General features: G+C 43.2%; 1 protein-coding gene across 7 annotated transcripts; it reads right to left on the bottom strand.

Annotated features, from left to right (window-relative positions):
• On the bottom strand, positions 1-25,291 carry LOC146353645 (retinol dehydrogenase 7-like). 7 transcript variants are annotated; one of them, XM_084836926.1, is made up of 7 exons: positions 25,208-25,291; positions 24,235-24,808; positions 14,534-14,855; positions 11,989-12,247; positions 5,776-5,933; positions 4,654-4,727; positions 7-4,419 (listed from the first exon to the last, which is right to left on the bottom strand). In XM_084836926.1, exons 3-7 carry the CDS (start codon positions 14,844-14,846, stop codon positions 4,393-4,395), a joined length of 831 nt encoding a protein of 276 aa, XP_084693052.1. In that variant the 5' UTR covers positions 14,847-14,855; positions 24,235-24,808; positions 25,208-25,291; the 3' UTR covers positions 7-4,392. The 7 variants fall into 7 exon arrangements, with proteins under 7 accessions (XP_084693048.1, XP_084693047.1, XP_084693046.1 ...); XM_084836923.1 differs by having other exon boundaries at positions 24,235-24,520; XM_084836925.1 differs by having other exon boundaries at positions 24,235-24,452.
• Positions 25,292-25,397: the final 106 nt, after the last annotated feature.

Here is a 25,397-nt window from a genome sequence, read left to right as displayed (position 1 = left end):
AGTACAGTCCAAGACCAGCTCATATGTATAAACAATCTAAAAATGTCACAATAAACTAAAATATTCCCAAACAATACATGAACAATATAAACAATAAATGAACAATAAAACATTATTTAAAATTACCTATTACAGATTAAAATTAATATTATTAGGATTTTAAAGCATTATATACAATACCTCCACAAATCTTACAGGCGGCTGCAAAAAACCTTGCACAAGGATCTGTTAACTGCACATTAGCACCTAAAAGAAGCTGCCTGGCAACCTCAACATCAGATCTGCCCAGAAACCTTCTAAGCAGAGGAGAAATAAACTTTACACTAATTTCTTGATAAAACTGACAAGAAAAGATAACATGTTTGGTTGTTTCAACCACTCCAACACCGCAAGGGCAAATTCTCTCTGCCATTGGAGTCTTACTATATCTCCCCTCTAGCACCGCTGAGGGGAGTACTCGCCATCTGGCTAAAGAGAAAGCCCTGTGAAGAGTAGGAAACTCCAAAAACAATACACAGGCTGCCATTTTTACAGTGCATCTGATGTCCTCTACTCTGCTAATATCACACTGCCGTTCAGTATCTAACACTCTCTGTTTGGTAGTTACCATCGCCTTATCCAATCCCATTGTTAGGAGAGTCTGTGGCAAGAATCCCAGCAATGTAATCTTTTGATGGACTGCAGTTAGCCAAGAAGAACGAAAGCTGTCCTGAAGAATTAAAGAAGTTAATCCTTGCGGGCAATAATTTAATTGGAGCCAAAAGTTAATAGAGGCAAGGCTTATCCTAGCCTCTATTTTAATCAGGCCAGATTCTAAACACATACTAATGTTAGAAACACAACTGGGCATACGTAAAATTGCCCTTATAAATTTGGATTGAACTCTTTCTAATGGGCCAAAACAAGAGGATGTTGGGCCTAGAGTTGTCCCATAGAGAAGTTGAGATAGTGTTTTGGCCTGATATAATTTAAGGACAGCAGGTATATATTGCCCTCCATCAGTGTGAAATTTTTTTAATGTAGCTTGAGCAGATCTTTGGCCAATCCTGGCCACATACTCATGATGGACATTCCTTGCCCCTGAAGATTGTAACATCACCCCCAGATACTTAAAGCACGTCATCTGCTCTACTCTGTATCCATTAATATATCCTAATTTTAGGATGTTTCCCAAAAGACATAATCTTTGCTTTTTCGTAATTAATCTCCAACTGATTCTCATTACAATAGAGACTAAATGCCCGTAGGGCTCTTCTGAGACTCACAGGAGTTCTGGAGAGTAGTAACGTGTCATCGGCATATAAGAGTGCAGGGATCTTTCTATCGGCTAAAGTGGAGGGAAATATATCACGGGTATTTAAACAACTGATCACGTCATTAATATAAAAAGTGAATAATAAGCGTGCCAAAACACATCCTTGTTTCACTCCTTTTGATGTTATTATGGAGTTGGTAAGATGTCCAATCCTATTGCATCTGACTTTCAAAGATGTGTTAGAATAAAGGGCTCGCATTAAAGATAATGTGACTTTCAGTCGATGGATGTGGCCCCAAGTTTCTCCCATAGTCTTTCTCTAGATATAGAGTCAAATGCAGTCTTTAGGTCGATGAATGCTGCATATAGTGAAACCGTGGTTTTAGCTGCATACTTCTCTATTAAATGTTGCAGAAATAAGCTGTGACCCAGAATTGATCTACCTTCCCTAACTCCAGCCTGCTCCTCAGCCAATGGATTTTCCTGTTCAATCCATAATTTAAATTTATCTAACAAGTGGCTTGCATAAAGTTTGCCAATTATGCTGATCAGGCTAATTGGTCTATAATTGGCTGGATCATTCCTCCTCCCTCTCTTAAAAACTGGAATTATTATCCCCTGTCTCCATTCATTTGGGATATGCCCTGAATAATCAATATAAGTAAATAACAACACCAAGGGGGGAGCCCACCAATCAATATTGTTTTTCAAAAGTTCAGGAGAAAATTGTCGATACCAGGGGCTTTCGCTCTCTTAAGTTGATTAATCAGTGACTTAATTTCTTTATCAGAAACTGGAGACCATTTGGGGAGATCAGCCATCTTCTCTGTACAAAATTCATAAGCAGCCTCAACATGTATCTTTCGGAAGTATGCTTCCCAGATATCGGGTGTGATTAAGGAATCTAAAGGGGAGGCATTCTTAGGTGAAAATTTTGATGTCAGTTTCCAGAAGACTGAAGAGTTCTTGTCTTTGGCTGCCTGTATAAGCCGCACCCATGTTGCTTTGGTGTCATCTTTCTTCTTCTGGGCCACTATCTGTTTATAAGCTCTCTTTTTCTCTAATAGTTGATTAAGAAGGCTCAAAATATCTGACCTTGCTGCAGCCTTATAAGAGTAATATGCAGAATTGAGTGCCTTTTTTGCTTCCCGGCATTCTGTATCAAACCACCGCTTTGAATGCCTACTTACTCTTTTCTTTTGTAAATCAAGCATCATGAGTCAGTATTGGATTCAATAGCCACAATAAGTTATTGTAGGCAGTTATTGGCTCCTGCCCCACTGGCCTTTCCACTATAGCTGCACGGCACTCTAACATGCCTTCATCCTCTAAAGCTGCCTTCAGCTTCTACTCAAGTAGGGGTGACCATTTAGCACAACACGCCAATTACTGGGTAGGTATTATATAAGCCCTGGACTGGATCTTAAGATACGACTGGCATTCTAAAGGAGCCATACGGAGCAGAAGTAGTGGTCTCCCACAAATATAGGTAGCACCTGAAAGTTCTTAACAAAAGGGAGTAAACTTTAATTGGTTAACATGTACTATGTCTTGTTCCAGCCATGATAGTACTATGTGTTATTCCAGCCATGAATGAGAAATCTCCTGGATAATCCCCTAAGGTAGATCCATTCAAAATAGTAAAATTCAGTCTTTCAGCCATTCTAGCAAGGCATATACCAGCATACTTTGCTGTGCCATCTTTAGAGAAACGAGGATAATGGGTATAGAGATGTTCTTCCTCATTGTCAGCAATAGGCACCTTATATTTAGCATAAAAAAAATGATCATTTGGGCCCAGTCTGGCGTTAAAATCCCCCCCTAAAAGGACCTTATCTACAACATTGTCTACTATTAGATCTTGGAGGTAACATTCCAGATCAGTCCAGATCATTGTGGTGATCATCTTTCTTTGTCGCGGGGGGAGATATATATTTACCACCAGTATAGCAACAGAGCCTAATTTAATAAGTATTGCCATAGCCCAGAGGTGCATGTAAAGAATTCAAAGGGCTCATTCAAGTACTAGATGACAATTTCACCATTATTTATCTATCTCTGAACACGTTTGACATTCCTCATCTTCAATTAGTAAATGATGTGCTTGAGCTGCTTCTTTAAAAGTATCGTATACTACCCCGTTATATATTCTGATACCTTCCTAACTGGTGGCACCAAAAATGTGTAGTAACAGTAATCTAAGAAAATATCTTTCTGTATCTGAAGGAGATACATCATGCATTCTCCCTAGACAGGGACAGCCCAAGGCACCAGGGATTGCCTACATCAGAGATGCAGAATCTCAGACCTGGGATCCCAATCCAGCCTGCTTGGGGTCCCAATCCAGTCTTTCAGGGTTCTGCAGACAGGTCTCCCACCCCACCTGTACAGTAAGTACAACGTTGAAATTAAAACTGGGAGGTAACAGCCTATGCACTCAGTGGAGCACATACCCCCAGCCTTTCTGGGGAATATTCCTGTTCATATGGAGCACAACCTGCAATATCAATGGTGGAGAGCATTAACAATGGTGGGGAGCATACATACATTGGCATTGCAAGGTAATCGCATTGCAATACAGTGAGAAGTGAGACCGTGATTAAATTAAAATTTTTAACATTTAATAATTGATGTTTTAAAAAAACTAATTTTTAAAAATAGAATTATTTTTCTGCAATTCTAGGCATCAACAACAAATGCATGCAATTGTGTATTTTGTGCCCGTTCAGCTCTGCAAAAGAAATTATTATAAACTTTAACAATTAATTGTGAAGCTGTCAATTTATTTTTGGGCGTGTGATTATTCTTCTGCAAATCTAGGCATAAGCAGCTTTAATTTGGGACCATTCCAAACTCGATCGGATAATATTGTACAAGAGGAGCTGTGTTCCATCCACAGCTTATTGGCTGATTTGGACAGTCATAATGCTGTTTCTGCAAAATAACCTACACTGCCTGTGCTGGCTTGATCCCTGAGTGGGTCAACACATAGTCTGCCACCAAGGTTGGCAAGTACGAGACAGGGATGTAGAACAGCTTTGCATCCCAGCCTGCAGAGTAGCGAGTGCGAGGGTAGCAGCACGTCAGGGCATGTTCTATGCAGTCAGTGACTGGATGGAGGTTCTTGCTGCCTGTCTTCAAGTGATGTTGTAATGATTTCTGAACTGTGTGTGAGAAATATGATGAAAAGGAAAAGTTAGTCCTGTGATAACATAGGAAACAACAAGATTTTTTTGGGAGCAGAAGGACAGATGTGCAAAGCTGAAGGAGGGACATCTGAACAGGGATGGCGGAGTATTTCTCCCCGAATCTCCGGGAGGCCGAATGCCAACGCATTTGGCCCCCCGAAATTGGTGGTGAAATTCTCCGCCGCCCCCCCCCCCCGGGATGGGACTTACCTCGTGCGAATGTCCCTCTCGGCGGCGGGTCCCGGCGGCGTTTCGGCGGGGGCGGCTGGTCTTCTGACCGGCTGCTGCCGCCACCATTGCGAAATAAAAAAGGAAAGTAAAAAACAAACAAACACGTGATAGGCTACGTAACGATTTACATAGCCTATCACGGCTAGATTTCCAAAGTCAGCCGTGATAGGCTACGTAAATCATCATGTAGCCTATCACGGGTGACTTTGAAAAAAAAAAAGCACGTATGCAAATGGTGGCGCCCATGGGGCGCCGCCATTTGCGTTCCTTAGTTTGGCACGTCTAGTCTACGTAAAGATTTACGTAGACTACGGCGAAAATAAGGGCAATGCAAATAGCGTTCCCTTATTTTCGCTGTAGTCTACGTAAATCTTTACGTAGATGAGACGTGCCAAACTAAGGAATGCAAATGGCGGCGCCCCATGGGCGCCGCCATTTGCATACGCGCTTTTTTTTTTTCAAAGTCACCCGTGATAGGCTATGTGACGATTTACGTAGCCTATCATGGCTGACTTTGGAAATCTAGCTGTGATAGACTACGTAAATCGTTACGTAGCCTATCACGGTTTTTTTTCTTTTTCTTTCGCGGCCGGGGAGACGGGGTGCTTCTCCCCGGCCTGAATTTCGGCCGGGCGAGGCGGGGCGCCTCCCCCCCCGGCCTGAATTTCAGCCAGGCGAGGAGGGGCGCCTCCCCTGCCTCGCCTGAACTTTGGGGGGAGAAGCGAAGCGCCTCCCCCCCACCGCGAAGCAAGCTGCGGGACAAGGTAAGTCCCTTTCGTCCATCCCTACATCTGAAACTATCACTGACATTTGAAACAGAATCTTCCAAGCAGGTATGTGGGTAGTGAGTGTCATTATGTAGCTTGGTCACTAAGTGGCACTGGACATAGTTGCACCTGGGTGGACTTAAGAGATTCATGTTAGTGTCCTGTTCTTTTTGAAGAACAATAATAAACATCTTGTCTATCTTCTTGACGGCCATGTCCTCTAAGCCCTCCATGATAGCAGGGCTAGAGGTCCTTGACCTTCACAGCTCCTGCCCTTTCAATTTTTGACACACATACACAGAGCCTGCAACACAGTATCCAGAAATTAACTCACAATCATCAAAGTATCGTTGCCCATAGGACTCTCTGATGTCAGAAGGCACCCGGTTCCACAGAATGATGAAGTCCTCTTCTATTTTTTGGGCAACAGCGGTCATGAAAGCACCAGGCTCAATGATGCTGACTTGGACTCTGAAAGGAAGGAGCTCACGCCTGAATTAGAAAAAGAAAAAGAAACAAAAATCACTTCCTATCATCATCATTTCTAAATCGCCCCACAGCCAAAGCTCCCTGGGTACTTTACAAAGATTAGAAACGCGTAAAAATACAGTATACAATGTTTAAAAACTATTAACATAAAAAACACACAAGAAGACAGCATATATAGAGACAACATATGTCCACAATAACTTTAAGTAACTGAACCATAGTAATAATGCAGATATGAATATAGGAACAATTGCAAATTCTAGTTCAGGGATGCTCTCTCCCAGTCATTGTAAGGGCCCTCCTTATCACAGCTTCTAACATAAAGAAAGAGCTTCTAGAGTGAGCATGAGTTACAACAAGATAACATGAGTTTATCACATGGGGATGTCCATTTCAAAGAAGCGGCAGGAGAGACCCCCCCCTTTTACTCCACCCAATTATTTTTTAAAATTCATATTTATCCATTCTAGCATTTATAGCCCATGCACTAGCCAGTGAGGTGCTCCAAGCTGCTCCAATGCAAAAACATAAAATAAATGGCACAATAAAACACTTGGATAAAGTCTTGCAATCATAAAACAGCCTAACGCAGCTCAAGGCAAAAGTGGGGGATTATTTATAGCACAGGACCAATTCTATTAAAAGCTACTCATCAGTTGTTGTTGTTGTTCAGTCGTTCAGTCGTGTCCGACTCTTCGTGACCCCATGGACCATAGCACGCCAGGCCTTCCTGTCCTGCGCTCTCTCCCGGAGCGTGCTCAAGTTCATATTCATTGCATCCGTGATGCTATGTAGCCATCTCATCCTCTGCCGTCCCCTTCTCCTTTTGCCTTCAGTCTTTCCCAGCATCAGGGTCTTTTCCAGGGAGTTTTCTCTTTGCATTAGGTGGCCAAAATATTGGAGCTTCAGCTTCAGTATCTGTCCTTCCAATGAGCACTCAGGGTTGATTTCCTTTAGGATGGACTGATTTGACCTCCTTGCAGTCCAGGGCACTCGTAAGAGTCTTCTCCAGCACCACAGTTCGAAAGCATCAATTCTTCGGCGCTCAGCCTTCCTTATAGTCCAGCTGTCACAGCCATACATTACTACTGGGAAAACCATAGCTTTGATTAGACGGACCTTTGTCGGCAAGGTGATGTCTCTGCTTCTTACTATGCTGTCTAGGTTGGCCATAGCTTTCCTCCCAAGGAGCAAGCGTCTTTTAATTTCATGGCTACAGTCACCGTCTGCGGTGATCTTGGAGCCCAAGAAAGTAAAATCTGTCACTGCTTCCATTTCTTCCCCTTCTATATGCCAGGAAGTGATGGGGCCAGATGCCATGATCTTCGTTTTTTTAATGTTGAGTTTCAAACCAGCTTTTGCACTCTCCTCTTTCACCCTCAACAAGAGGCTCTTTAGATCCTCTTCGCTTTCTGCCATTAGGGTGGTATCGTCTGCATATCGGAGGTTGTTGATAATTCTCCCAGCAATCTTAATTCCGACCTGTGATTCATCCAACCCGGCATTTCTCATGATGTACTCTGCATATAAGTTAAATAAGCAGGGTGACAATATGCAGCCTTGTCGTACTCCTTTCCCAATTTTGAACCAATCGGTTGTTCCATGTCCAGTTCTTACTGTTGCTTCTTGACCCTTGTACAGGTTTCTCAGGAGACAGGTAAGGTGGTCTGGTACTCCCATCACTTTAAGAATTTGCCACAGTTTGTTGTGATCCACACAATCAAAGGCTTTAGCGTAGTCAATGAAGCAGAAATAGACGTTTTTCTGGAATTCTCTTGCTTTCTCCATGATGCAGCGAATGTTGGCGATTTGATCTCTAGTTCCTCTGCCTCTTCTAAACCCAGCTTGTACTTCTGGTAGTTCTCGGTTCGCATACTGCTGAAGCCTAGCTTGTAGGATTTTGAGCATCACCTTGCTGGCATGTGAAATGAGCGCAATTGTGCGGTAGTTTGAACACTCTTTGGCGTTGCCCTTCTTTGGAATTGGAATGTAAACTGACCTTTTCCAGTCTTGTGGCCACTGTTGAGTGTTCCAGATTTGTTGGCATATTGAATGCAGCACTTTAACAGCATCATCTTTTAGGATTTTAAATAGCTCGGCTGGAATACTGTCATCTCCGCTAGCTTTGTTGTTACTAATGCTTCCTAAGGCCCACTTGACTTCACTCTCGAGGATGTCCGGCTCAAGTTCAGTGACCGCACTATCATGGCTATCAGGGACATTCAGATCTTTCCTGTATAGTTCTTCTGTGTATTCTTGCCACCTCTTCTTAATCTCATCTGCTTCTGTTAGGTCCCTGCCTTCTTTGTCCTTTATCATGCCCATCTTTGCACAAAACATTCCCTTGAGATCTCCAATTTTCTTGAAGAGATCTCTAGTCTTTCCCATTCTGTTGTTTTCCTCGATTTCTTTGCATTGTTCATTTAAGAAGGCCTTCTTGTCTCTCCTTGCTATTCTCTGGAACTCTGCATTCAGTTGGGTATATCTTCCCCTTTCTCCCTTGCTTTTCGCTTCCCTTCTTTCGTGAGCTACTTGTAAAGCCTCATCAGACAGCCACTTTGCTTTCTTGCATTTCTTTTTCTTTGGGATGGATTTAGTTGCTGCCTCCTGAACAATGTTACGGACCTCCGTCCATAGTTCCTCAGGCACTCTGTCTATCAGGTCTAATCCCTTAAATCTATTCCTCACCTCCACTGTATATTCATCAGGGATATGATTTAGGTCATACCTGAACGGTTTAGTGGTTTTCCCGACGTTCTTCAATTTAAGCTGAAATTTTGCAAGAAGCAGCTCATGATCTGAGCCACAGTCAGCTCCAGGTCTTGTTTTTACTGACTGTATGGAGCTTCTCCATCTTTGGCTGCAAAGGACATAATCAATCTGATTTCGATATTGACCATCTGGTGACGTCCATGTGTAGAGTCTCCTCTTGTGCTGTTGGAAAAGAGTGTTTGCTATGATCAGCATGTTCTCTTGGCAAAACTCTATTAGCTTTTGTCCTGCTTCATTTTGTACACCAAGGCCATGCCTGCCTGTTATCCCGGTGATTTCTTGATTTCCTACTTTAGCATTCCAATCCCCTATGATGAAGAGGACATCTTTTTTTGGTGTTAGTTCTAGAAGGTGTTGTAGGTCTTCATAGAACCGATCAACCTCAGCTTCTTCGGCCTCAGTGGTTGGGGCATAGACTTGAATTACTGTGATGTTGAATGGTTTGCCTTGGATTCGTACTGAGATCATTCTATCATTTTTAAGATTGTACCCCAGTACTGCTTTTCCCACCCTTTTATTGACTATGAGTGCTACTCCATTTCTTCTAAGGGATTCTTGCCCACAATAGTAGATATGATGGTCACCTGAATTAAATTCGCCCATGCCTGTCCATTTTAGTTCGCTGATTCCCAAGATGTCGATGTTCAATCTTGCCATCTCATGTTTGACCACCTCCAGCTTACCTTGATTCATTGATCTGACATTCCAGGTTCCTAAACAATATTGTTCTTTACAGCATCGGATTTTCTTTTCACCACCAGACACATCCACAGCTGAGTGTCCTTTCGGGTTTGGCCCAGCCGCTTCACTCTTTCTGGCGCTACTTGGAAATACCCTCTGCTCTTCCCCAGTAGCATATTGGACACCTTCCGACCTGAGGGGCTCATCTTCCGGCGTCATCTCGTTTAGCCTTGTGATACATTCCATGGGGTTTTCTTGGCAAGAATACTGGAGTGGGTTGCCATTTCCTTCTCCAGTGGACCACATTTTGTCAGAACTCTCTGCCATGACCTGTCCGTCTTGGGTGGCCCTTCACGGCATAGCTTATGGCTTCATTGAGTTACGCAAGCTCCTTCGCCACAACAAGGCAGTACCCAATGCTTAAACTCTTGTTGGTACCATTAAAACCTTCCTGAACAGGAAGACCTTAAACAGCTGGAGAAGGTTGCTTCAGAAAGACCCAGCTACTGAGACTGCCTTCTAGCCTTGGCCAGCTCTGTCCAGGCATCTTGTTTATAGGGATGAGGCAGGCCGTTTGTATGACATGAACACCACCCATTTTTCTGGGAATCATCTGGCCCTTTTTCTATAAAAATGATACCAGCTCTTTGATCTCCCACCAGCAGTGTTTCTGCCAAGTGATGACGAGTTTGAGAAAACTGTTGGTTTGTTTTTTCTGGAATTACTAGGAAACACTACCGAGAATAGTGCTGATACATCTCCCTCCACACAATATACGATGTCTTGTTGTAAAATGCCAAGTGAAGAACAATGGAAAATGCTTTCTGAGAAATAACTATCAATTTAGAGATGTGAAAGTAGTGGTTCTATTAAGGGAAGGCACAAATGCATGAAGCAAGTTCACAATGAATTTTGCGTAATTCACATAAACCTAATTCATGAGTTGGTCTGAATAATTTCTATAAACAAAGAAAGGGTGTTGAGTTAAAACACTAACACTCAAGGTCAATGGTTATTCGTTCAAGGTTAAGGCAGTTATCTGAAGTTTGTGGGATGGTCATTCTATATATTTATGGTAAAAGTGAAAAGTGAATTCAATGTTTTGTCATAGTACAAACCAGAACTGAACCCACCAAACAATTCTTGGCGTACCTGTTGTTGAAATGCATTCATCAGCTATAGGTGGCTAATGGGTAGCTTCCTAAATATTGGCATTCCAGGGGCATGTTGGCGAGCCTTGGTCCAAAACCCTCTCATTCTTCCAACATGCCTCAGGCCTGAGCCCCACACCTATGCCTGCCTGGAGCTGCAAAAGCTATTTTCCTTCCTTTGGTTTCAGTGGGAGGGAAAATTTAAAAATGCCGATGACAAAACCCTAAAAAGCCCGCCACACACACTTCTTCCACTGTGGTCAGAGCAAGCCATCAGAGCTTGGGAAGTGGGGATCTCTCCCCCTCTTGACTTAGGATTGGTCTGTTAATGCTGAGCTATATGAAACAAAGGAGATCATACAATCATGGAATCATAGAATAGTAGGGTTGGAAGGGGCCTATAAGACCATTGAGCCCAACCCCCTGCTCAGTGCAGGAATCCAAGTCAGAGCATCTCTGACAGATGGCTGCATCAGATGGTTCCAGATTACTTAGATTCAATAAATGCAGGACTGTTTCTGAAGAAAGCAAAGGACTTTTACTTCAGTATTCAAAGAAATAAAAACTATATAAGAAAAGTAAGTGAAATAAGCAACAACATTACTAAACTAGAATCCAAACTGACATATGTTGGAGCATCAGGTTTGGAGAATGATAACAATGGCATATTTCAGAAGAAAATTTAGAAGAATCAGATAGCAAAATGCAAAGAAACAATATTTAATCCAGTAGGGTTCAAGAGAGAAATCTGATTAATTCTTCCGGCATTCATTGACCCATATTTTGGGGTCAGATTCTAATTAAGATATTTTGATATAGAAACCTTTTTGGGTTCATTTTGAAGTGGCTACAAACAGACAATTTGATATAGAAACCTCTTAGAGCTATTTTCTAAAAGGAAAGTTGATACACCTAGCCTAGGCCCAAAATGTAATATGACTATTAGGTGATACAATTCTTTGTTGAGCTTTGAGCACTCAACGTAGTATTAGAAATGATGGGGTTTCAAAATTAAATAGATATTGAGAGGAAAATGGTATGATGTCAAATTTCAGATTTATTAATAGCAGCCAAGGTGGTTATGGCTAAGGATTGGTGGGATTCCATGCAATCTATTTAGGGATCGATCAGTAAAGACTGTATGTCACTCAACTGATCAAATTGAATCAAATTGTTAAAGACATGAAAGGCTGAACATAGATTTCTCCTTACCCACTATCAGAATCAGAACTGGTTCACTGTTGTTGTTGTTTTCAAAACCAAGACATAATCTCGATGTTAATGAATATACTTATTTTCCAACACTGGAATCAAAATTTCTCTAAAGGCTTTTGGGCTCTTAAAAGTGGTATTTTATTTTTTAAAGAAGGCTTTAAACATCCCCCAAAATGACAGACAACATGACCCATGCCACTTAAACAAGCAGAAGAGAAAGCTACAGAGCTGATAATTACCTCAGACTGTCAGAGAAGGCTTCCACTCCGTACTTGGCTGGGCAGTAACCTCCTCCATGGCATGCCAGTCGTCCCATCACACTGGCCATGTTGACCACCCTCCCTTGGGCTTTTTTTACCAGGGGCAGCATGTGCAGCGTCACGTCAATCACCCCAAGCAGGTTGACACTGATCACCTTTGCAAAGTCCTCTTTGGTCAGCCATTCGTTGGGAGCTAGAGGAGCAGCAATACCTGCATTGTTTACCAAGCCCCAGAGCCCTGTGCAAGGAGAAGATGAACATATTCAGAGATGGCCTTATCATTCTAGGTTTCAATCCGTCTTAAGAATTGGATTTTTACTATATTTTGGGGGAGTTTGTATGTAACCACATATAACCTTGTGGTCTCTATATATGATGTTATGTATTCTAAGATAAAAACCCTTCAAGATTAGGAGAAGAGTTCATTCTGACACAACTTTTAAGAGTAGTATTAGTTTACTGTTTCTGGATGGTTGAGGATGATTACTGGAGAAATAATTCATTAACCTCCCTCAAAATTATATAAGATGTCATGTTATGAAATGCTATGTAAACTGAAAATAATTTGTAATAATTTAATAATTTGGGGATATGAATATATGTTAAAATAGTGATTCTGTATTATTTGTGGAAGTGCATTATTCAGCTATAGGTGGTTAACTGATAGCCTAGGTTTCCCTAAATACTGTAACTATAAACTGATTACACTAGCAAAGTTATAAATCCGTAACAACATATGCACCAACAAGCATATAAATGGTAAGTTAAGACTCCCATCTTAAGATCCATGCCACAGAACCAGTAAAGACTTATAATCTTACATATTGTGCTTAAGACCTAAGGTCTTGTTTAGATCTTAAGCTCTATACACCCACACTTTCCCACTGAAACTGACATTGGGGTGATTGAAAAGAAGCTCTTCAATGGACAATTCAGTACTATTCCCCCAACCACAGTTAACAGAAAGCAATAAAAAGGGCAAGACCAGCTAACATTCAATTAAAGGCAATGAGCCCTGAAAAGCCTCAATAATGCTTCACCTGTCTGCCTTTGGCAGGCTGGGGCTGCCACTGAGTTTCATTTTCAGTTAAAATGGCTACAAATCAGGAATGTCAACACATAAAACGCTGGGCTGCAACAACAACGATGTCTGGATTCTCAGAAAAGGTGACTGAACAGAAGATAGATGACATACGCTTGTCTCTCTGAATATCCATGTGCACATATCTGGTAACTCTGAGTAATGGTAAACACACAGCAATAGCACATATATGTGGAGCTGTTCTTGCATTTGATCTCAAAATATCTGGAGGTCAACCATACACCCAGGGCCACAGGAGGGATTCTACCAGTTTTAAAAGTGGGACCAACCAGTGGCCTGTGTAGGCCATTTCTGGAGGTGTATCAGGTTTTGCATATGGCATCAATGCTCAGCCAAAGTTAGTTATACCGTCATGAGACGAGCTTTTGTTTTCTGTGCACTGGGCTCTCCATACTAACATAGCTGGAAATGGTGTGCAAGGCACTGCAATATGACTATTCCTAGGCTGCTCCCAAGGTTGTCAACTATTTAGCCTGCCCCTGGGACAAACTACACATTACATGTGGGAGTCATGGTCCAATTTCCTTATATTTTAATTTCAACTGACAAGTACTTACAGGTCCCCCAAACTGGATTAGGCAGCATCTCAGGAGGAGGGTGGAAGGACCTTTTCTTCCTGAGCCCTTTTCCTGATCTAAATTACACCCCTTCCTAGCTGCTATAGGCCTCAGAGGGGCAGGGGATACAGAAACAATACAGGTACATCCATGTGTCCTTCACAGGGCTAGTAGCAGCTTTGGAGAAGGATTTGGACTGGGAAAATTGTGGAATGGGAGGAAGGAGGGTCAACCCCTCCTCCTCAGGACTCACTGGCTGGCTCCAATTGGAAGTCCCCCAACAGCTGCTTTTAAATTAAAATTAAATATTGGGAGATCTGACCTCATAAGGGCATGAGAAGATCTGTGCTGGATCAGCCCAAAGCCCTGTCCAGCATTCTGTTCCTGCAGTGTCTAACCAGATGCCAATAAGAAGTCTGCAGGCAGGGCATGAGTGCAATAGTACGCTCCCACTCTTGTTGAAAGGCATACTGCTTCTGTTACAGGAGGCAATATATAGCCATCATGACCAGCGGCCACAGACAGTTTTATCCACTAATTTGTCTAATCCCCTTTTAATGTGTTAATATTTTAATCTCCTGTGTTAACATGTAGTTCGGTTGTTTGTATGTGTGCTTTTAACAGTGGCTTGATTGATAGACATTAGCAGGTTGTAATGTTTATCTTTATGCCAAAAAATGTTTCACATGCTGATTTCTCAGATCAAGTTGCTGTCAATGGCACAAGAGCAGAACAGCATGCTTTATACTGATCAGTTGGCAACCGTAGCAGCTCTTGTTTATGTTTTAAGTACACCAATCATGTCACTTGCCCCACTCAAACACAGCATAGATACAGCACAATAGAAACAGAGGGAGCCGGTCACCTTTGTTCCCAATGCGCCGTTTCACCCACTCGGTTGCTGCCTCCACACTCTCTGTGCTGGTGACATCCAGAATGGTGGTTTTCAGCCGCTCCGAGGTGGCCTTTCCCAGCTGCTCCGCCCCCTTCTGCGTGAGACAGGCCGCCAACACACGCAGGCCCTGGAGATCCAGCTGCCTGGCGAGCTGGTGCCCAAAGCCAGAATCGCAGCCGGTGATGAAGACATATTTCTCTCCGAGGTTGTCCACAGTCTGCCTCTCCCGGTACCATCGGCGAAGGAAGTAAAGGCCCAAGAGGGCAGCCAGGTAGAGCCACATGGCTAGAATCTGCAGGGAAGAAGGAAGCAGTGTGTGAGAGCTGTGGCGTATGTATCCATCAGGCCAGGGAGAACAGAGTTCAAATCCCCCTCAGCCATGAAGTCACTGGGAAGACATCGTCAACCATCTTGGCAGCGTAGAATGACAGTTCTCCTTCCTGCCGAACATAATTGGTCATAATATTCTATTCCTTCACTCCAATACTTCTCTCAGGGTTAGACTTAGGGCAAACGGAATGTTATCAGAATGTATATCAACTGACAGAGAGTATGCCAGGGATGCCTGTTGGCCCCTTTCCCTTTTAAAATGTCTATATTAACAACACTGTACAAGAACTGAGGAGTCTGGAATATTTTCAGTCCTGGAAGCTTTTAGTCCTGTAGTAGGTAGACAATATTACAATGACCTCCAGTACATTAATTGAGATGTGAAGGCTACTGAGTAAACTGAATAAGTTTTGTATAGAAGAACATGTGACTATTAATTTTTCTAAGATCCAATAGTTTGGGGGAAAAAGAAAAACCCATACATGGGAACCCGACAACAAACCCATTGAACAGCTGCAAAATTTTAGATACTTGGGGCTTTGTTTTAATGCCCAACTTCCTTGGAAGCAACACTTTGATGTCATTAAGCTGAAATCTTCTCAGTCCATTCAGTCTCTGATGTGATTCTCTAAATCCCAAGGAGGGAGTCTGCAGTTGAAGTGTTCTGAGAAGGTAGTCCTGCAGGTGATGTATAGCATGGAGAGATGGGGGTATATAAATATCTCCACTATGGAAGTGGTTCAGAACTCTTTTATTAGATTAAATTTTATTAATTTTATTATTATAATTAATACTTTAATTTATTAATTAATTTATTATTATAATTAACAATTTATTTATTTATTTATTTATTTAAATTAATTAATTTAAATTAATCTAATTTTTATTAGATTAAATTAGATAAATTAGATTTTATTAAATTGTTAAGCATTAACTATCTTCCAAGATACCCCTGCGGCGCTTTTAAGGGAACAAGTTGGACTAGTTTCCATATGGTGCTCATGTTGCAACTCTATATTTGCTGAAGTTGGTTTGTATGAGTGATTCCCGACTGCCAAAAAAAAAAAAAAAGGTTTCCAGGAACAATTACAAATTCCATCTTGGAAGTCCTGGGTAAACTCATTTAAACTATATTACATGCCTAGGGGTTCAATATTGAGACTAACTCTATCAGAAGGAAGAGTAGGTAAACCGATCCTCAAAGAGAGAATCTATTTCTATGCTAAGCGGTGGGATCTATATTCAGTTTTACAAATGTCTTACTCTAATTGGTACCCATTATATTAAATGGCATTTGGCCTGGAGAATTATTTTATAATTCTTACTATGGCTGGTATATGAAAATCATTCACAGCATTATGACTCCAGTGTATGCCCTCTGCTTTTTTGGAAGGGCAATTCAATAACATCCCAACCCACCAAAGACTCTGTATTCCTGAGTCTGGGGAGGGTGAATACGTTTCTAATTATTTTTGAACCCTATATGAGCATCCTAGGCAGAAGTTTCTTATTTCTATTCTTCAGTCCCTGTCAAATAGACCCCTACTGGACCAGATGTGTGCACTACTATAGGCAATTTTAAGGCAATGGTCATTTCAGGCATATCAAAGAGGCAAAGAGGCTGACTGAGCCAAAGTTTGCTTTTGACTTATTACTGGCAGGAAACCTTATGAGAAACTGTCTTGCTCAATGAGGTTCATGTTCCGGGCAGATCAAAACCACAAAGGACAAGTGGGGAAATTTCTATAGAACTGTACAAGTAAAAACATGATGTCATTTAATATGAATAAATATGAAGAGGCGGGATTAAAAGAGTACGGTAGCCAATCACAGTACAGTAAGTAATCACATCACATATCACAATCAAGTGTAAAATTATAAAAGTAAAGGGAAGATATTGGGTGGGGATGCTCCCAGCAGGGCATGATCTCTGCAGGCAGAGATATGTATTGGTAATGTATGCACTGTGCTTTGTCTTGCTTTGTTTTCTCTTGTAACCTTTGTCAGCAAATACTAAGGTATTAATCTCTTTTTGTAGATGTCTTAAACATGCTTACTTGTCGTTAAGAAATTCTTAAAATATAGTCTACAAGCATCCATTTATAAAATAACAGTGTTGAGTGTAAAACGACCAAGTCCTTCTCAGCATCAACGCCCCCCATCTCTACGGACCCAGATACAGACAGAAAATAGGAGCCTGTCAAGATAATAATAAGTCTGCTTATCCATAAATTATTATCCATAAATTATTTCTCCTACACTACTTGTAGGGAAAGATGTATTCATTATCACCCAAGTAGCAAAATGTACTTTGGCACCTAAGAAAATACGGACTAAGGGGGTGTCCCCATGACAATGGAAAGAGAAGCAAATGGTGGCTTACCCGGATTTTTCAAGGAACTGGCTTTGGTCCACACAGGGCTCCACAAACAAATGCACTGCACCATTCTAAGTTGCTTCACAGGAACATACTTTCAGATGGGCTGGGGGGGATTTTGAGTGAATGTCATCAGACTGGTATTATGCCTCCCTCGGACTCCTCCAAGGACGGGGCCTGCTGAAGGGGCAGGCTCCAGACCCGGGGAAAGGGACTAGCACAGAAGTAGCCCCAGCCCCCTCACCCCATATGGAGGAGCCATGCCTAGCTGCAGCTTCCCCAGAGGATTTACAGGGCAAAGTTCCACTGACCCCAGCAGAGCAAAGGTGGCTTCATGTCAAAGAGCAAGGAAGGTGAGCCTCTGTCCGTTTAAGACACTGAAGCTCACAGAGGTCAGAGGATTGATTGCTAGCAGCTGCTCCAGGACACCGCCATTAAAAGCAGGAAGCAGGCAGGGACAAAGCTTCTGGAGAACAACGTCATTTCTAAGTGCCGGATCTCATCAGCCCCACCTCGACCCCAAACCTGAACCTCACCTTGCTTCTGAATCCCTGTGATTAAACCTTGGACTGGAAGATGAACTTCTCTCTGCCATGCCATCTTGGGTTTGTCAAACTGCTAAATCCCCCTGCTCTAGTCTCCTCCTTTCTTAGCCTTGGATAGGTTTATGATCTGGCTCATCAGGCAGTGAGTTATTGCTCCTGTTTGCCACCGGCAAGGACTGACAACTAGCAGGGGCAGCTCAACCAGTAAGAGAGGCTCCCCCACATCCAGGCTCTACCCCCCTTTCTCCTTCCCCTGAAGGTGCCATATTGTGAAGGAGCGAAGCTTCACATTAATTACTTCCTTACAGCAAAAAAACAAACAGTGAAGAAACGCAGCACTGATATTTATCAGTGAGGAACAAGCCTCATTGACCACCATGGGAGTTGCTTCTGAAGAGACACCCTGCTTCCCCAACCTATGCCTGATTCTGCCAATTTTTTTTATTTCTTTCCCTTTAAAACTGCATTAGCAAGTGCTACCCACTATCTCACATTTGTCAGCAATTCCTACACCCCCTATCTCACTATTCCACAATTGTGAGATAGGGGTTTTAGGAATTGCTGACAAATGCGCGATAGTGAGATCAGGGATTTAGGTACTGCCAACAAAAGTGCTATTTCGCTTTAATGCTTTACTTTTTTAAAAAAGAGGCTGCCTGGAGCACACCTATACTTTGCAGGGATGGCCACCAGTGGTGGGCAAGGTGAAATAAATGCCACGAGGTAGCTCAGAACTCTGACGGCCAGCTGTGAAATGGCAGAAACGTCAGGGAAACACAGGCAGGGAAAACACTGGGGAAACATCCCTTGACCAGGTCAGTAATGTCATGGCCAGGAGAAAGACACACTCCTGGGCAGGGAAATCATGCTGGAGTAAATACAGAGGGTGGTGTACACCACAAAAGGAGTGCAGAATTGAGGAAAACAATTGGACTAAATGTAGTCTCAGAAGAACCAGTTTGGGGGCACAAAACTCCAGGATGGCTGTGAGATGGCTATGACTTCATGTGCCCCAAATGACCTCCGAATGCAGCAACCTCACAGTAAATCACTCGTGGAGACACCCCCTAAGAAAATATGAGCCATGTCTCAAAGAACTTAGTGGGGATGGATGGGATGAGTTCTTTCTATATTGTATTTTTAACATCTATAATTCATTGTAGAGGGGTTACATATTGATCGATTGCTGAATGTGTTATACTCTTTGTTTGTTAGTTTATATGGTGGTGGCCTATGGCGTTAAACAAAAAGGTTGTTATACATAATGTACTGTTAAAAGTAGGAAAAGAGTGATCTCCAGCAGATCATATGGCAGGATATGCAACAGAGCACCTCAAATCTTATAAAGATGGATCTTAAAGGTTATTTTAACATGCAAACTGCTGTAACATCAGATCCCCGCTCAGATAAGGAGGAATCCATTAGAGTGCCAACGAAGCATCTCAAACTATTGAAAAATGGAGGACAGAATATGGAATATGCTTATTGCAGACTGGACCAAGATGCTGAAGCTGTTAGAAAGCAAAATCTCAAGCCTTGATCAGAAACTGAATGGCATCACTGACACAGCCAACAAGGCATCTGAAACGGGACTTGCTCAGAAAAAGAAAATCCAGACTCTCACCACAACTACATTAGATCTGCAACTTAAGGTGGAGGATTTAGAGAACTGGGATTGCCACCAAAGCATTTGGGTCCATGGCCTCCCTAAACTGGCAAAAGGGTCAAGTATGCAAGATTTTCTTGTCAAATGGCTCACACACAGAATACCAGGCCTGGGAATCACCATAGTGGATATCGAGTGGGTACATAGAATGTCCAGACCCTGGCCTTCTACCCCTGACAGTCTGAAAAAATTGGTAGCACACTTCTCAAAATATACCGTACGATTCACCCTAAAGGAGGCCATTTTGAAGCCACTCTGAGAGCAACAAGCAATTTATTATAAGAGAATGAGAATCACAATTTTTCAAGAACTTTGCTCTGCCACTCTACACATTTAAGATATACATGTTAAAGCTACAGAAGGCCAAAATTAAAATAGATGGGGTCACTCATTCAACTTGATTGTTCAGCATGGACAAGAAACCCTGACTGCCATGTTGCACAAAGAAGCTAGAGATAATACGGCAGAGTTAAACCTGACCACAGACAACAACCCTCAGTAATTGTGGGCAGGACAGAAATGAACAACTTGCTTGGAGCCAGGCAGAGGAATGGATAGAAGTTACTAATTGCTTCAGCACAAGGGGAAAAAAGGAGAAAAGGCACCTCTGACCCAACTGACAGCTGCTCCATAGTGATGCCCACTCTACAGTAACCTCCATAAAGCCATGACTCCAGTTAGGTAGCCCTATAATTGTTACCTGTGTAGTATAAAAAAGGTAGGTCACACTCTTTATCATACACCTTAAGGTTCATGTATGTACTCTTATTATGCCCTAGTAAGCTTAGAAAACATTACAATGGTTGGAGATGGGAAGGGAAAGATTGGCTGTTTACTGCTGTACCCCTTTGGTTTAGTGAGCTAACGCTCAAGTTGTTATTTATTTATTTACAATATTTATATACCGCTCCACATCAGAAGATTTCGGAGTGGTGAACAACAAGATAAAAGATTAAGACACCAAGTTAAGAGATGTAAAACATTTTTTTTAAAAGACAAATCCCAATAAGGTGGAATTTAATAAACCGCGGATGGTCACGCAAGGGAGGCCTTTCAAAATAACGTCTTCAGGAGGTGCTGGACGGAACACAATGTTGGCACCTGCCTGACCTCTAAAGGCAGGGAATTCCACAGGAAGGGGGCCACCACACTGAAGGCTCTTTTCCTGGTGGACTCCAAACGGGCCATGGATCCACGCGGAACCAACAGGAACATGCCCTCTGATGACTGCAGGTTGGTAAAGAAGGAGGCGCTCTCTCAGGTATCCTGGTCCCAAGTTGTTTGGGGCTTTGTACATGAGTACTAAAACCTTAAACCTGGTCTGGTAGTGAATAGGCAGCCAGTGCAGTTCCCTCAGCAAAGAAGTTATATACTGAAAAGGGGTGGCTCCCGACAACAGCTGAGCTGCTGCACTCTGCCGAGGAAAAGTCACCCAATGTTATTCTCTGACATTGGCCCCGTAGGTAGGTCCAGAACCACTGTAGCATAGTGCCTCCAATACCCATCCCACGGAGTTGATCTAGGAGGATACCATGGTCAATGGTATCAAAAACCGATGAGAGATTGAGCAGAATTAACAGGGTTGCATTCCCCCTGTCCCTCTCTCGATAAAGGTCATCCATCAGGCAGAGCAAGGCTGATTCAGTCCTGTAACCAGGACGAAACCCAAATTGAAATGGGTCTAGATAATCAGTATTATCCAAGAGTGCCTGCAGTTGGTCCACCACAACCCTCTCAACTACCTTCCCTTGAAAAGGGGTATTTGTGACTGGGCGGTGGTTGTCTAATATTGTTGGGGCCAGAGTGGGCTTCTTCAGGAGTGGCCATACTGCCTCCTTAAGGATAGCAGGGACCACCCCTTCCTGTATGGAAGCATTTATCTCTCCATGGACCCACCCAGTCATATCCTCTTGGTTAGCTTTTATTAGCCAGGAGGGACAGGGATCGAGAGGGCACATGGTTGGGTGCATTACTGCAAGCACCTTGTCCACATCACCAAGCCACAACAACTAAAACCGATCCAAAATCGGGCAGATGCTGGCAACAGACACCTCAACTGGTACTGCACTAACAACAGCATCAAGTCTGCTGCAGAGACAAGTGATTTTGTCCTCAATGTGCAATGCAGAAAGTCACAGCGGGTCCTTAACGGGGCCAGGGCCCCATTTACTGGGGAAGATGTTAACAACCGCCAGACCACCTGGAAGAGCTCCAATGGACGCCTACTTGAGGACGCAATGGAGGCAGCAAAATAAACCTTCTTTGCTGCCCGCACTGCCATGCAGCAGGCACAATTATGCACTCTAGAGCGTGCTCGGTCGTCTTCACCTCGAGTCTTGTGCCATTTGTGCTCTAGCCGACCTCCAGCCTGTTTCATTGACTGCAGCTCCCCAGTATACCAGGGAGCAGAACGGGCTCCACAGCGCTGGAGAGGGCACTCAGGTGCAATCAAGTCGGAGGCCCTCCGCATCTCACTGTTCCACAGTGAGGCTAGGGCCTCAGCTGGATCACCAGCTCTCTCCACTGGAAAATCCCCAAGAGCATTCAGAAATCCACTGGATTCCATCAGCCTCCTGGGGCAGACCATCTGAATAGGTCCCCCACCCCTGCAGGAGGAGAGTAACACCATAAGTTCAAATCTCACCAGGAAATGGTCTGACTGTGACAATGGGGTTACTTGGACCCACCCAATCTTCAGACTACCCAACTCACAACTTGGAGCAAAAACCAGATCAAGGGTGTGTCCTGCTTCATGTGTTGGGCCGATGACATACTGAGACAGCCCCATGGTTGTCATGGAGGCCATGAAGTCCTGAGCTGGAACTCCAGAGACAGCCTCAGCATGGAAGTTGGTCACCCAGAACCACCACCCTGGGTTCCTCCAACACCACACTTGCAACTGTCTCCACTAGCTCAGTCAGGGAGGCTACTGAGCAGCAGGGTGGGCGGTACACCAGCAACATCCCCAATCTGTCTCTATGGCCCAACACCAGGTGCAGCCCCTTGAAGCCTGCTCCAAGGAGGTGTGGTTTCCTGATGATAGAGGTGGAGGTTCCATGAACCATGGCAACTCCTCCCTGTCCCAGCCCTCCAACCTCTGTTGGTGCTGCACCGAGTGTGAGCACCAACATCGCTATCAGTGTGAGCTGGTGATTGCGCTGGAGGGAACTCCACCATGGCTGAATATTTTTTATGTTGTTACTGAATGTTAATAGGTCTAGTCAGTTACATGACCTGAGGGCAGCCCAAGCTATATATGCTAGCTACAGGATTTCAGAATGTCATGGGTGACCTCAAGGCGTATATGCCCAATGTAAACAGGTTGGGCAACCCTGTCAAATGCCAATGAAACCTGATATTGTTTTCCTGCAACAAACCCATCAAAAAAGCCAGGAAGATGGTTTACTTGAAGACTTGCTTTGGCATATGCTCCCAACTCAGGACAGCTGCAGGTTCTGAGGGAAACCTTAAATAGGCTGAACCTATTCAGAAGTGGCAACATATTGTGAGGTTGAAACCTAAATATGGCACATGACAAAAATGCAGATAAGAGGCCCTGGCATACCAAGTTGTAAAGACTGAGGCTTCCTTCAAGGTTAACAGCATTTCATTGACGCTGGTGTGGAGGGCACCAGGTTCAGGAGAGCTGGAATAGTGGCTTGAGGAGAAGTGTGGAAAAATACTAGAAAAAGTGTATATGTGAGGCTAAGGTCTCTCTCAAGACCAAAGTGCAATAAGAATGTTGCAAAGCATGGTGAACTAAATGAAGACCAAGCAAGAACTGCATGGAGAGCATGGAAGGAGTTAAGTTTTAGTTTGATTTCCCCAGTTAAGTTTCATTTTTTTCAGGTTTGAAGCAGTACTTTTGGTTTTGAGGGAGGAGGATATATAAAGAGACTGAAAGAGCCAGTAAAAGTCAGAGTCGGGGAGACTACTACCTGAAGAGGGAGCAGGAAGAATCAGCCTGGAGAAGCCTAAGTACAGCTAGCACAAAGGAACTTGCACTTCACAACCGTTATTTTCTTTTAATGCCTTTTGTATCACTCCGCTGTAAATACCTTTAGTTGAAATTTGTTTTAAATCTACTAGTAAACTGTTGTGGTTAAACCCTGTGTCTAGAATGTCAGCCACCCCATGCTTACAGCCTAAACACCATTTATTGGAAAGGAAAAAGAAAAAAGAAGGAAGGCGGGACTCTTAAGGAGGCAAGAGATCCTTAAGGAGTTGCTCAGTGGGTCCAGGTCATAAGGGGAACCCTGACAAAGGCTCTACTCCTTGGCCCACCAACAAGAACCGCTAGACTGTCAGGTACTAGGGAAAGGGCTTTCTCAGTGGTAGCCCTACATCTTTGGAACTCCCTCCACAGGGAGAGATACACATGGTCCCATCACTGCTGGCTTTAACAAAAACAGAGCAAAACAAAACACTGAAGACACATTTATTCCGGTCTGGATGTGGTGCTTAAGAAATCATCATCATCTGCTGTTTGTGTGTGTGTGTGTGTGTGTTCAACTGGAATTGCATGTTCATATTTTTATAATATTGTAATCTGTCTTGTGAGGGCAACGTACCATAAAAGTTGGGTACTTTAAAACAAAAAAACAAAAACAAATTAACTACCTGCCATTTCCTTAGCTATGTTAACAAAACCACAATTAGCACTGTGTGCACATATTCAGTGACATGCTGGTCTATTGGCACTCCTGTCAACTGAACCTGTGGATAGTTTGTAACATTCAGCAAGCATATTTACGGGATTAAAGCGATCATCCAAGGTTTGGAGAGCCACTTTATAAGGACTGCATCCCGAGTCACAGCAGTAGGAGAAGACAGATTGTTGAAGATCCTCTGGCCCCAAGGAGTAAGGCAACAAGGCCCTCTGTTTGTCAGGGGTAACATCACTGATCCAGATGGTAAGGAGATAACTGCAACAGCATGCCTTCCGTTATCTCCAGGGAAGAGGAGGTTCTCCTGGGGTGGACAGGAAGAAAGGCGGCAGAGGTTTTGCTTTTGATGTTGGTGCACAGGCAGGGGAGAAGCTGCATCAGAGTCAAGAAAATGCCAAGGTTAGAGAAGTAGAATACCAGTCAGTAGCTGCAGTTGCAAAAGCAGTACTCACATAGTTAACAGGATGCAACAAGCACCACTCAAATACATTGTGCAATAGCTTTTTTTATGGAAAGAAAGAAGATGGGAGAAGCAGTGGGGAAAATATGAGATGTTTACAAGCAGAAGACAATATTTGCTTGGACTTCCCGTAAAATTCTGCGAATGAAGCAGGGTGGTCGCAAAGTAGTAGCCTCATCGGGAACGAACAGAAAACACACCTACACACAAAGCAAAACATCACCAAGATTCCAGCACATGTAATTTTGGTTGTTATTCCTAAGGTTTTACAGTCTACACTGCATAAAAACTTCATTTTACACTGCTGTGCCCCCTCAGCATTATTTATATTGCAGTTCTTATTTTCCTCCCCCTTTTAAAGTTGACAGCTTTTTTCAAACAAGGGTGGTCCTGCTCCTGTAACAGCTGCGTGAGAAGCAGAAACTCAGCAAGTGAACTTACCCTCTGGGTGGAGATGCAGCGAGGTGAAAAGTCTCAGCTGCTGAATAGCAAAACAAAGCTGACCCCCGCAATGGAGCCCCATTTTTTCTAAGGCTCATGCATGCATTATGCAAAACTGACGTTTGCAATGTAAAGCTAGCCGGATGTCAGCAACTAACCTGCTTAAAAGAAGGCCTCTCAGCGTCAGTTGGTTGCAGAGACACAGAACAGACGTTGTCTCCTTTTCTGGCCCATTCTTTTTCGCCTGCCAAAAGGCGGTGGCTGAAATTTGAGTCATCCAATTGGCTGCAGGTGCCTCCTGTCTTGTAGCCAGCGCTGATTCAAAGTTCAGACCAACAGACAATACAG

The sequence above is a fragment of the Heloderma suspectum genome, chromosome 2, assembly GCF_057233095.1.
Source record: "Heloderma suspectum isolate Gila_16-S chromosome 2, 16-S_ref, whole genome shotgun sequence".
NCBI lineage: Eukaryota > Metazoa > Chordata > Lepidosauria > Squamata > Helodermatidae > Heloderma > Heloderma suspectum.
The sequence above is the reverse complement of the archived record's forward strand: the minus strand, read 5'-3'. Positions and strand labels throughout refer to the sequence as shown.

Excerpts from the sequence above, each read along its gene's own strand:
- LOC146353645 (XM_084836922.1), bottom strand. The coding sequence starts at position 14,846 with ATGTGGCTCTACCTGGCTGCCCTCTTGGGCCTTTACTTCCTTCGCCGA. Across the intron at positions 12,248-14,533 it reads ACGGCGCATTGGGAACAAAG|GGCTCTGGGGCTTGGTAAAC; the intron begins GTGACCGGCTCC and ends CTCCTTGCACAG. Across the intron at positions 5,934-11,988 it reads GCCTTCTCTGACAGTCTGAG|GCGTGAGCTCCTTCCTTTCA; the intron begins GTAATTATCAGC and ends TTTCTAATTCAG.